The sequence below is a fragment of the Vigna unguiculata genome, chromosome 9 (assembly GCF_037176805.1).
Source record: "Vigna unguiculata cultivar grain cowpea cultivar isolate G323 ecotype 2 chromosome 9, ASM3717680v1, whole genome shotgun sequence".
Lineage (NCBI taxonomy): Eukaryota > Viridiplantae > Streptophyta > Magnoliopsida > Fabales > Fabaceae > Vigna > Vigna unguiculata.
Genome location: NC_140800.1, coordinates 383,493 through 396,384, shown reverse-complemented (window position 1 = coordinate 396,384; position 12,892 = coordinate 383,493). Strand labels below are relative to the sequence as shown.

The 12,892-nt window shown below is 29.8% G+C and overlaps 1 protein-coding gene across 1 annotated transcript; it reads right to left on the bottom strand.

Annotated features, from left to right (window-relative positions):
• Positions 1-2,783: 2,783 nt before the first annotated feature.
• LOC114164578 (L-gulonolactone oxidase 2-like) lies at positions 2,784-5,581 on the bottom strand. The gene is made up of 4 exons (XM_028049297.2): positions 4,782-5,581; positions 4,144-4,399; positions 3,796-3,897; positions 2,784-3,678 (listed from the first exon to the last, which is right to left on the bottom strand). Exons 1-4 carry the CDS (start codon positions 5,505-5,507, stop codon positions 2,963-2,965), a joined length of 1,800 nt encoding a protein of 599 aa, XP_027905098.2. The 5' UTR covers positions 5,508-5,581; the 3' UTR covers positions 2,784-2,962.
• Positions 5,582-12,892: the final 7,311 nt, after the last annotated feature.

The window sequence follows — 12,892 nt, the reverse complement described above, 5'->3', positions numbered from 1 at the left end:
TATTCAACGACCATATTTCTTTTACTTACAAATTTATTGTCTTAAAATGTGTTTTATGATTAGCCATGTAAGGAAGCTGTAAATTTACCTTAATATCTTGTTTCATGCTGAGACTTTGAAACACCTAAAAATTATACTTTCAAAATGTATACTTTGTACTAAATTCAATTACTTTCTCAAGAAATATATAAATCTTTTGAATATATTCACGTAAAACTTAATTGAGCATATTTATTGTAAAGACAAAGAGTTACATAATCTAATTATTAAATGAGTCATGATATCGAAAAATAAAAGAGAAAAAATTTATTGTTGACATAAGATAAATATAACTATGTTTTTGTAATTCATTTAGCATGTTGTGATTAATTACACAAATAATATTTTGAAAATGTAAAAGACATTAAGAATATGTCACAAACGGTTATTAAAAGCACAGACATGAAAATAAGGAGATTTTAAGTCTAACAAGTTTGAGATCGTTCAAAAATATAAGACTCTTAATATTAATGTATTACAATGTTTTTTTTTTTTCATTTTTTTAACATTGTATGACACACTAGCATCGAAATGTCTATTTGCTATTAACTTCTAGTTACAACTCCAAACATACATCTCTCAACTAAATGTTTATGATAATTTACATCATTATTCATTTTTTCCTTTAATATTCATAAGCTAGTTAATTATAATATTATAGATTTGTTTTTCTATAAACATTTCATTTGTATATATTTAAACCGTTACGAAATTTTAAAGAATATGAGTTTTTTTTTCTTTTATGTGCTAGAGTTCTTTTATGTAAAAAAAAAAAACAAATATGTTTATCTTCTCTTGCGTAACATAAGTGCACTGTGTTCACATATATTAATTTCTTATATTATATGCTACATGAATAATTAGTCTAAATGCATAATATTTTTACTACATCAGTCACTTTTATAATTAGGGAAGGCAGAACACATATGAGTTTGACCAAACATGTTTTTTTCTTTCTTGTTTTTGAAATAAAAAGATATTTTTATCCTTGATATAAAATTTGTGTCAGATCCATACCGCTATCAAGTATGCACATGTTTTTACTGCCAATCTATATATTTATTAAGTAATCATCAAAAGTTTAATATCAAAACACAATTTTTTTTATGCAAAATAAGTAATTATAATTATTCAAATTTCAAAACAAAATACCAAATAAATTGTATGAAAACTAAAAATAGAAATGAATATGAAGAAATGAAAGACATATATGTACACATTTATCTTCGCTCTCTTATCAAATTTAAAAAGTTTAATATTATCTTTCTTCTATTGTTATTTAATGATTTAAACTATTTAATGTCAATATTATATATATATATATATATATATATATATATATATATATAATACTATATATGTACATTTTTTTTCATTCATCAATGTGTTTTGCCACTCCATCTTTTATTAGAGCTAACCATGCTTAAATGAAATGAAGTTTTTATACGGAAGACTAAGCTGAAAGTTTATTTAGTATACAAGTAAGAGTTATTTTCGTAAATCACACGAAATAGTTGCGAACAAGATAATATTTAATTATTAGAAGTCCCTTGACTTGGATTAGTGCATTTAGCATTAGTATTAATTGAATTGCTGTCATTTTTGACAATTTAGTAATTCTCCATTCAACAAAAATAATTACAAGGTGTCTTAGATATCCTTTGTTGAGAAGTTAATATTGCACAATGTCTAAGAACTTTTTTAGTGTTATCTCCAACGCAAGTTCAAGTGTATTTTAATGGAAATCACACACACACATTTGCATTTAGGAAAAGTACAGTGCTGAGTCTCGCAGTTTCCCCGAAACTGAATAGAAGTGATGCTATATATTTCTACCAGAAATAGTACATTCTTATCTTAAAGTTGGTATATATAAATTTGAATTCTAATATATCGTAAATTCCATTTCAATAAAAAAAATTAAATATGTTTTTTCTCACTTAACTTTGAGTGAATTTTGGAATTAGTCAATTTCGAAACTTTGGACCAATTTAGTCATTCATCTCTCGAAATACGTGGATTTAGTCTTTTTAATCAAATTTTAGTAAGTTTATTTAACATTTCAAGCATGTTTCACAATAATATTTGATTTAACATTAAAAAAATATATCGAACAGTATAAACAACTCAAATACAATCTTGAAGTGTGTACAAAACATCAAATAAACCTAACAAAATTTGATTAAAATGACTAAATTCACGTATTTCGAAAGATGAAGGACTAAATTGGTCCAAAGTTTCTAAATAGATTAATTACAAAATTCACTGAAAGTTAAGGAATAAAAAACATATTTAACAAAAAAAAAATGAATTGCTACCATGCCATTTAAAGGTTTAGTTTTTTTTTTATTAAAAAAATATTGACATAGTGAATTTTGTTAGTAAAAGATTTACAATTTATTATTTGATGTTGCTTTGTTATTAGTGAAGAAATTATTTTGATGGTTATAATTTAATATGAATCAAAATATAAATGATTTATGCTATTTTGTTTGATGTTTCTGTCACACTTCTTCTTTGAGAAATTGCTTCTTTATTGTCTGAAAAAAAAGGCCACCCTTTTGGAAGACACCCTTTTATATATGCTTGAGTTGGTTGAAATTTATTTAAAATGACAGTTTTGTGGGTCTAACTTTTATTCTATAAACCATTCTATTGATTTTTGAACTTTCCTTATAAATATTAAGAGGGAAAGTGTTTCTGCTAGATTTTAAATGTACGTGTCAATTTTAAATATTACTAAATTTTGTGGAATGAGGAATATTGAGTGAGGAATTTAATAATACACTAATTTGCAGGTCTTGTTATGTGGTGTGCTGGGATTAGCCACTCCACGTTTATTATCATACACCTTCTTTTCTTTATTTGTCTTCAACTATGCAGATATGTTGTTTGTTGAAAGTCATTTGAAAGTTGTTGTGTGTTAAGAGCCTGAACCAGCACAAATGTTTGCTTCCTTGTAGACTTTGCCTGGCCTGCAAAAGTAGCCTTTGGTTGGTGCGCAATGGTTGTCATGGGAGCATATGCACAAACCTTCTAATGCACACCCATCCTTTGATATCATCAACCCTTCTTTCAGACCAAAAACTTGGTCTGTCCACTCGCTAGAGAATAGCCTTTCTGGATCATACTCATCTTTCACCTTCAGAAACTTGTCTGCGTTTTTGTACTTGTTCATCACTCCTTCAAATGCCACATTCCTGTTCTTACCCCAATGGGGTAAACCCCCATATTTGAAAATCCCTATCTGCTCAACCTCTTCAATGATGTCTTCATACAACCTAGGAGTTATTGGGTCTTTGCTACGGTAGTACGTGATATCAAAGTCTACGCCATCCTCCTGTTTCCCAAGGTACGCACTTGAACCCTTCACATAACGCATCAGAATCCCGTTGTACATCTCTATGCCACAAAATGCCTTTGGTTCCAATTCAACCAGCTTTTTCACATCTTCAATGAAGTTCTTTACCACAGACAACCCAATGCTAAATGCTGTCTGGTGAAAGAACTCTCCTTTGATTCTAGAGTCCCAGGGACATAATGTTGCTATCTTTGTATTCGGATCACTGCCCAGGCATGACCCAGAAGCTTGAATGTGGTTATGAAATCCAACTACAGGGAATCCGGAGAAGATTAAACCTGCAACTTCCAAGTGTAGAGTTATGTGATTTTACTGCAGAAAAATAAACTACTTATATTATACACACATTATTCTAAGTGCTCATTTGATTGAAATAGATGAGATAAATTCAGCACCATTGTTAGTTAGTCCATAAGCAGTGGTCATAAGGACATTCGTTGCTGTCTTTGCGAGTAAGCATTTTCCCTCTGCATCACCAGTAAAGTCCACAACTTCCTCTGTTGTCAAAAAACAAAAAAGGGAAACAATGTTATTTTCATCAGAAAATTTTAAGAGAGGTTGTTAGAAACTATTTCCTGAACTAACAAAAGCAATTATAAGTTAATCATATCAACCTAGAAAAGAGATTCGTCGCTTAAATTTTTCACATTTACACTTTCCAACTACTGAATCAAGCACGCTTTTAGTATGTAACACTAAAAACCAGTTTACATGCATTGTGTAGTGAATTAAGCGAAACTGGCCTGTGGTTCTGAGGAGTTGTAATTGAGTTGCAGGAGTGGAACGGAAAGGGACGAAATCGTAAACACCATTGCCTGATGTATGAATAGGAACACGATCATCAACACGGTATACAGCCTTGTGTTGATTTGGGTACCAAATTATATCTGCAAACTCATGTTCTTGTCCAAATGCTACGACTTGATCCTCCAAATTTGAATCGTTTTCGGTCACATATGTAATGGATCGCTTGAACAGAGGTTCAAGTTTCAAAGTAATCTGCACAAATACACATATCACATTTTGTTGTGTGAGACTAATTAGTCTCGTGTATGCCTTGTACGAATCCTTTTCACAGTAGAACAAATTTTTACTATTTTCTTTTATTTTTTGAGTAAACCCATTAGTTTTTCTCACACGCTAACATACCAATTTCTTGTTCATATATGTTTTGGCTGCATTCTCGGAAGGTGCTACGCGATGACAGATAATAAAAAGTTGGTATGTTCTTCACAATGTAATGAATTTAAAAATAAAAAATTATACGAATAGAAAGCATGTCATGATCAGAAGGTTCAAAAGTTGATTAGGTTAAAAGAAAGAAAAAGACAAAGAGGAAAAGGAAGTTGAAGGAGGTGATGGTGCATGGTAACATACGTACCTGTGAAATGACCCCAAGCAAACCGAGTGAGACTTTTGCTGCATTGAGACGTTGATCTTCTTCTGTTAGAATATGAACCTTGGCATATCCATGTTCAGGAGGTGCAGGCGTAACAATTCTAAGCTCCACAACCTGTTCATGAACAGCACTTCCTTTCCCCCACAAGCTGCTTCCATGGGCTCCTGTCCCCAAAATGCCACCCATCGTCAACCCCCACCAGTACGGCGTGTACGGCAAGGCCAACCCCGCCTTCGCAGCCTCCTCCACCACCTGCTTCAACGTCACGCCGCTCTGCACCCTCGCCGTCATTTTCTCCGCGTCGATTTCCATTACCCGGTTCAGATACTTGGTGCTTATTAGCCACCCATTGTGACCCTCAGGACACACCCACTTGGGGATGCTGTGGGAGAAACGGGTGGCAACTTTCATCTTCTTTCCGTTTCGAGTGGCTGAAGCAACCACTCTGAGAATATCTTGTTCTTGCGTGGGGTAAAACACCTGTTGTGCTTCGCAGATGGTTCGATCAGGGAATGTGGCGTAGGAGTTAGTGATGGTGCAGTTTGTGTTGTGTGAGAAGCAGTTGATGGGATCCTCCGGAGTAGAGAGTGCGACATAGAAACCTAGGAACAACAGAAGAAAAGTAAAAGGAATTGGTTTCAAGCACATGATGCTGCAGAATTGCCTTTGGGAGAGTGAGTTTTTGTTATCTTTTTCAGAACTCTTCATGTTTTCTGTTGCTATAAATAGAGTTGAGTACAGAGCAGGGGAAGGTTGATGTTTAAGAGGAACATGGGTTTATAATCATGAGCTTAAGAAGGAACCTATGCGTGTTCAAACATCAATGTTCTTGCTAGGGATGGCAACGGGACGGGGTGGGGACGAGTTTCGCTATCCCGTACCCATCCTGTAAAAAAATTCATCCATATCCCCATACCCAAACCCAACGGTTATCAAACTTTCGTCTAATCCCCATCTTCACCGGGTAACGGGTATAATCTCGTACCCATACCCATACTTATATTCTAACTACTTCAATATTAATTTTTATAAAAAAAAAATTACGGTAAAGAAAACATAATATTATCAAATATTTAATATTAGGAGGATTATTGTTTCTTCCATATCAAATATTTTGAAATAAATTATAATTGTCTACATTTTAGATTATAATACCAAATAAAATTTCATCAGAACCAAGACATTTATTAAATTTGCAAACTACAATATTGATGAAACTTAGTGGATAAAATTAAAAAATATTTCAAAAAAATATAAAAGGAAAACAAATATTCAAATTAAAATATATTTTAAATGTTTGTTTACTTCTATTTTTTAAATTCTAATGAATCTCTTTTTTATACACTAATAAAAGTTATAATACATCACTTCATCAAAATGACACAAAGAACAAATAATAAACATAATAATAAAATTTTGACAAAAATTTTGTATCTTTTGAACTTCAATATATGTTGGATAGTGACAAATAAATATTCATAGCAATTACATTAAATTTTTATATTGTAGTAAATAAAAGTTATTTATACAATTAAAGTGAAAAAATTACAGTATGATTAATAATGAGTTATAAAATAACAAATAATTAGATAGAATATATCAAAATATTATTCTACATTATGAAAATAAACAATAAATAAAAATATTAAAAAACTAACAAATGTGTGTTTTAGAAATAATTTAAGAGACTATTGAAAGAAATTGTACAAAGGAAATCAAATGTATAATTAAGGTATGATAAGATGAAAAATACCTTAGAGAACTAATTATTAAATTATGTTTGAAGTAGTTAAAATTAAATAGAAATATCATTAGTGACCAAAAAATTTGTCATTAAATTACAAATAAATTAGTAATTAAATTGGTCACCAAATCAAGTACCGATTCGATCATTGAATCGGTCACTAATTTAATCACTAATTCAGACAATAAATCAACTACTACCACTAATGACGAAAAATAGTGATTGATATAGGTTAATGACTAAATCAGTCACTATTTCATGTTTTTCTTATAGTGAATTATCATATATTATTTCTAAATATCATTATATATATATATATATATATATATATATATAAATTTTAACCACTTCAAACATAATTTAAAGTTAAAAAATTACAGTATGATTAATAATGAGTTATAAAGTAAAAAATAATTAGATAGAATATATCGAAATATTTTTCTACATGATGAAAATAAACAACAAATAAAAATATTAAAAAACTAACAAATGTGTGTTTTAGAAATAATTTAAGAGACTATTGAAAGAAATTGTACAAAGGAAAACAAATGTATAATTAAGGTATGATGAGATGAAAAATACCTTAGAGAACTAATTATTAAATTATGTTTGAAGTGGTTAAAATTAAATAGAAATATCATTAGTGACCAAAAAATTTGTCATTAAATTATAAATAAATTAGTAATTAAATTGGTCACTAAATCAAGTACTGATTCGATCATTGAATCAGTCACTAATTTAATCACTGATTCAGACAATAAATCAACTACTCCCACTAATGACAAAAAATAGTGACTTATATGGGTTAATGACTAAATCAGTCACTATTTCATGTTTTTCTTATAGTGAATTATCATATATTATTCCTAAATACCATTATATATATATATATATATATATATATATATATATATATATATATATATATATATATATAAATTTTAACCACTTCAAACATAATTTAAAGTGAAAAAATTACAGTATGATTAATAATGAGTTATAAAGTAAAAAATAATTAGATAGAATATATCGAAATATTTTTCTACATGATGAAAATAAACAACAAATAAAAATATTAAAAAACTAACAAATGTGTGTTTTAGAAATAATTTGAGAGACTATCGAAAGAAATCGTACAAAAGAAATCAAATGTATAATTAAGGTATGATAAGATGAAAAATATCTTAGAGAACTAAGAAAACTTTTCAAATATCAACATATATACTCAATGGTTGAAAAATAACGAAAATTATTTTAATGAAACAAAAAAGTTCTTCAAATTAAACAAATAATAATAATAATAATAAGTAAATATTTTTTGTTATATTACCTTAAATTGAGAGTATGAACATTCTCATGTGAAAGAAAAATATATAATAAATAAAAATATTAAAAAATAATATAAATATTCAAATGTGAGGCATAATTTTTTTTAATTAACATACATCATTTTAACATAATTACATAAAGGTTATGATAAGATAAAATATATATTGGAGGTACAAATAAGTTTCATGACAAACCAAATAATTAAAAGAAATAAAAAATAAAAAATATATATATATATATATATATATATATATATATATATATATGTGGTTACTTAATTAATTGTGAATATTTTAATAATTTAAACGAGAATGGAGATATGGCAGAGACGGGTATTATGGCGGGGATATGTACATCCCCATACCCATCCCCATACCCAACTGAAAAAGTCGGGGATTCCCCATACCCATACCCATACCCAGTCAATGTGGGGATTCCCCGTCAAAACGGGGACGGGTTCGGACAATACCCACGGGGACGGGTTTATTTGTCATCTCTAGTTCTTACTCGATACGTGTCGTTTTGATTAATTATGACTTCGGTTCATTAAAAACTATTTAAGAAATGGATAATGATTCAATAACTACCTAAATTTGACTCCTATGTTATTCCCTCACGTGGAAAAAGTAATTTTTTATTTATTTTTACTTGCAAAAGAGAATGTATCACATGAGAAAGAGAAGTTAATTAATGTTAACTTTTTCAAGCCGTGAAAGTGAATGGAAATGGCCAAAAGCGATTTTGGAAAAAAATCATTCGCAGATCATTGAGAATGGTGTGGGAATCCTTCCAAACTTCACTGTGCCTACGAAATCTATATTTTCCTCCATGCGAAATCCACGGTGTTGGTCTTCTTCTTTGGAAAATCTCCATACTCCCTACGAAAGCCACCATCTTTGTTCCATTCCGTGAGAGAAGAGAAATGCAAAAAGGAAAACGAGTGGGAGAAGGCAAATGCGGAAGACGCAAAATAGTCACAAGCATAGAAAAAAAGGGTTTGTCGTGTAGGGTTAGGGAGAAGTGGTGAAGATGAAAATGTGAGGAAGAAGACCCCATTTTTTCGAAATCCCCTTTGGAAGTTTTTTTGTTACCATTAAACCCTAAGGGAATGGTGTACAAGTTTAACACCCTAGCACCAGACCCCATTTGATATTGATGTGCAAAAAGTAATGAGCAGGTCACCATGTAATACATAAGGGGTCACCCATTAATGCAGTCACTATTATCATGTGTGTGAGGGGGGCACTTGTGGGCCAATTATTCCATAGGAATTTTTCTTATGAATAAATATACCTTCCATGCATATTTTTGAGGTATTCCTATACAATATAAATGTTTTAGTTGTGGACTTCCTTACAATAGAGTAGTGTGAAAAATGTTCAAGGTAGGTCACCACTTAATAAGTCAATGGTCACCAATAATTCAATGCATAATTTATAATATATATATATGTATATATATATATATATATATAAAGTTGGATTTCGTGGACCAATTATCTCACAACAATTTTTAATAGGTTCAATATACGTTGCAGACATGCTTTGAAGGTCATGTGAGTCACTGTGAATGATGTACAAGTTTAGCACCCTAACCGCATACCCCATTTGATATTGATGTGCAAAAAGTAATGGACAAGTCAACATGTAATACATCTGGGGTTAATGCAACCATTGTTATCATGTGTGTTAGGTGAGAGTTGTGGGTCAATTATTCCATACCAATTTCTATTAGGAGTAAATATGCCTTCCAGACATGTTATTGAGGTCTTCATAGACATTAAACATGTTTTAGTTGTCGACTTCCTTACAACAGAGCAGTGGTGAAACAGATGTGCAAAAGGTTCAAGGCAAGTCACCACTTAATAACTCAGTGGTCACCAATTATTTCATGCAGAATTGATACATATATATAAGCTGGAATTCACGGACCAATTATCTCACAATTTTTATTAGGTTTAATATACGTTGCAGACATGCTTTGAAGGTCATATGAGTCACTGTGAATGTTGTACAAGTTTAGCACCTTAATCGCAGACCCCATTTGATATTGATGTGCAAAAAGTAATGGGTAGGTCACTATGTAATACATCAGGGATGACCAGTTAATACAACCAGTTATCACGTGTGTTAAGTGGGAGTTATGGGTCAATTATTCCACACGAATTTCTCTAAGGAGTAAATATACCTTTCATACATGTTATTGAGGTCTTCCTAGACAGTAAACATGTTTTAGTTTTGAACTTCCTTACAACAGAGCAGTGGTGAAACGGGTGTGCAAAAGGTTCAAGGCAGGTCACCACTTAATAAGTCAGTGGTCACCAGTTATTCCATGCAGAATTGATACATATATAAGCTGGATTTCGTGGACTAATTATCTCGCAACAATTTTTATTAGGTTCAATATACATTGCAGACATGCTTTGAAGGTCATGTGAGTCATTGTGAATGGTGTAGGAGTTTAGCACCCTAACTGCATACCCCATTTGATATTGATGTGCAAAAAGTGATGGTCAAGTCACTAAGTAATACATCATGAGTGACCAGTTAATGCAACCATAATTATCACGTGTGTTAGGTGGGAGTTGTGGGTCAATTATTCCACACCAATTTTTCTTAGGAGTAAATATACCTTCCATACATGTTATTGAGGTATTCCTAGACAGTAAACATGCTTTAGTTGTGGATTTCCTTACAATAGAGAAGTGGTGAAACTAATGTGCAAAAAGTTCAAGGCAGGTCACCACTTAATAAGTTAGTGGTCACCACTTATTCCATGCAGAATATATATATATATATATATATATATATATATATATATATATATATATATATATATATATATATATATATATATATATATAATGTGTGTGTGTGAGTGAGAGAGAGAGAGCTGGATTTCGTGGACCAATTATCTTGCAGCAATTTTTATTAGGTTCAATATTCGTTGTAGACATGCTTTGAATGTCATGTAGTCATTGTGAATGGTGTACAAGTTTAGTGTTGTAACCACAGACCCCGTTTGATATTGATGTGCAAAAAGTAATGGACTGGTCAACATGTAATACATCAAAGGTGACCAATTAATGCAACCACTATTATCATGTGTGTGAGCTGGGGAGTTGCGGGCCAATTTTTCCACAACAATTTCTCTTATAAGTATATTTTAGTGAGTGGAGTCAATTTTGGTGGAGCCTTTGGCGAGAATATAAATGAAAAAAAGAATCAAAATGGAACACGATATCCATCATACTACATCTGAGAGCCTCCTTTTTCTTGGCCTTCGAAAATCTGCACTTCTTCGTCTCATAATTAGAGCTGAAGAGGGAGATCTACTGCTGGGTTTGGATCTTTCAGGAATAAAGAACGAAACTTTGAAGAAATCTTTGAGTTTCAGTGGATTTCGTAGGCACGATGAAGTTTGGAAGGATTCCAACACCATTCTCAATGGTCTGCGAATGATTTTTTTCCAAAACCAATTTTGGTCATTTCCATTCACTTTCACAACTTGAAAAAGTTAACATTAATTAACTTCTTTTTCCCTCACGTGACACACTTTCTTTTGCAAGTAAAAAAAAAATTAAAAATTACTTTCCACGTCAGGGAGTAACATAGTAATCAAATTTTAGTAGTCATTGAATCATTATCCATAACATTTTTCACTAACAACATTTGACTTTTATAATATATTCCATTAAAAGAACATTAAAGGTATGTTCTATAAAATTGTGTATATAAAAGAAAAATTATTTTCAATGTATCTCAAAAAAATATATTTATACTTCAACAATTAAATTATCAGAGTGACAACAATTTTTTTATTTTAAAATAAAATTTACTATTAAAAAATAGATAAACAGAATGGAAATCAAAAAGCTCAACAAAAAATATTAAACTAAACTCTTACATCAGGGATAAAGACCACCTAAATTCCTTTACTTTATCAAGACGATCTTTTGTCCTTTATTCATAATTTCACTTGTATAGTTGTAAAATATTCAATTATACAAAATGATACAGAATGGTGCGGGGTTAAATTACTGTTATGTCAGAAGAACGGAGAGGGGAAGAACACTCCATGTTTTTCTTCTTATTTTTATTTTATTTAATATTTTATATATTATATAATTTAAGAATTATTTTTTCATATAATTTAAAAGTAAAAAATTATTTCTAAATCATATTTGTTTTTTTTTAAATGTTTGATTATACAATCAGAAAATTACTTTTAGTTTTTTAATTATACAATTCCAAACTTCCTTTTAAGAAAAAAATAGCTATTAAATTGTATAATCCAAAATTGACTTTTTAATTTTAAATTATATAATGTAAAAAAAATTTAAATGCAGATAAAATTATAAAAATAAAAAAGAAAATTATGAAAATGCATGAAGAAACTGTCCGATAGTCATTGCGGACAATGCGAAGAGTGAGGCCCGGCCCATATTCACAACAATCGCAAGGCAAATATTATAAATACTTATTATGTTTACTTTTCTATTAATATATAAATGTATATAAGTATTTTATACAATGATATATAATTATCTCAAATCGTATGCATTTATAAGTATGTATAATAAACATTCGTATGATTTTGTGCCACTAAATTCCGGCTACTATATCACTAAATAATTCAAGGATTAAAGTTGGTATTTAATCAAAATATTTTGCCCAATTTGTACAATAATTCGTGGGTGGTGTATGACTTATAATACGATATTTTGTTTTTCAATGCAATAAATGGATCTGTTTAAAAATATTAAATTAAAAGATATTTTTTTCTTGAATTTTTTTTTATATATTTTTATCCTTATAAAATATAAATGTTGTATTTTCAATAATTTTTCATAATCCTTTTTATCCAATAAAATTTTTTAAAATTTACTTGGAAAATTCTTTGTATAATAAAATAACTAATATATTTTAAATTTATAAGTAATTGATATAGTTCAAAAAAATGTTTTATTTAAATAGTTATAATTATATATTTTTTAAATTTAATTTTGGTTTCGTTTTTC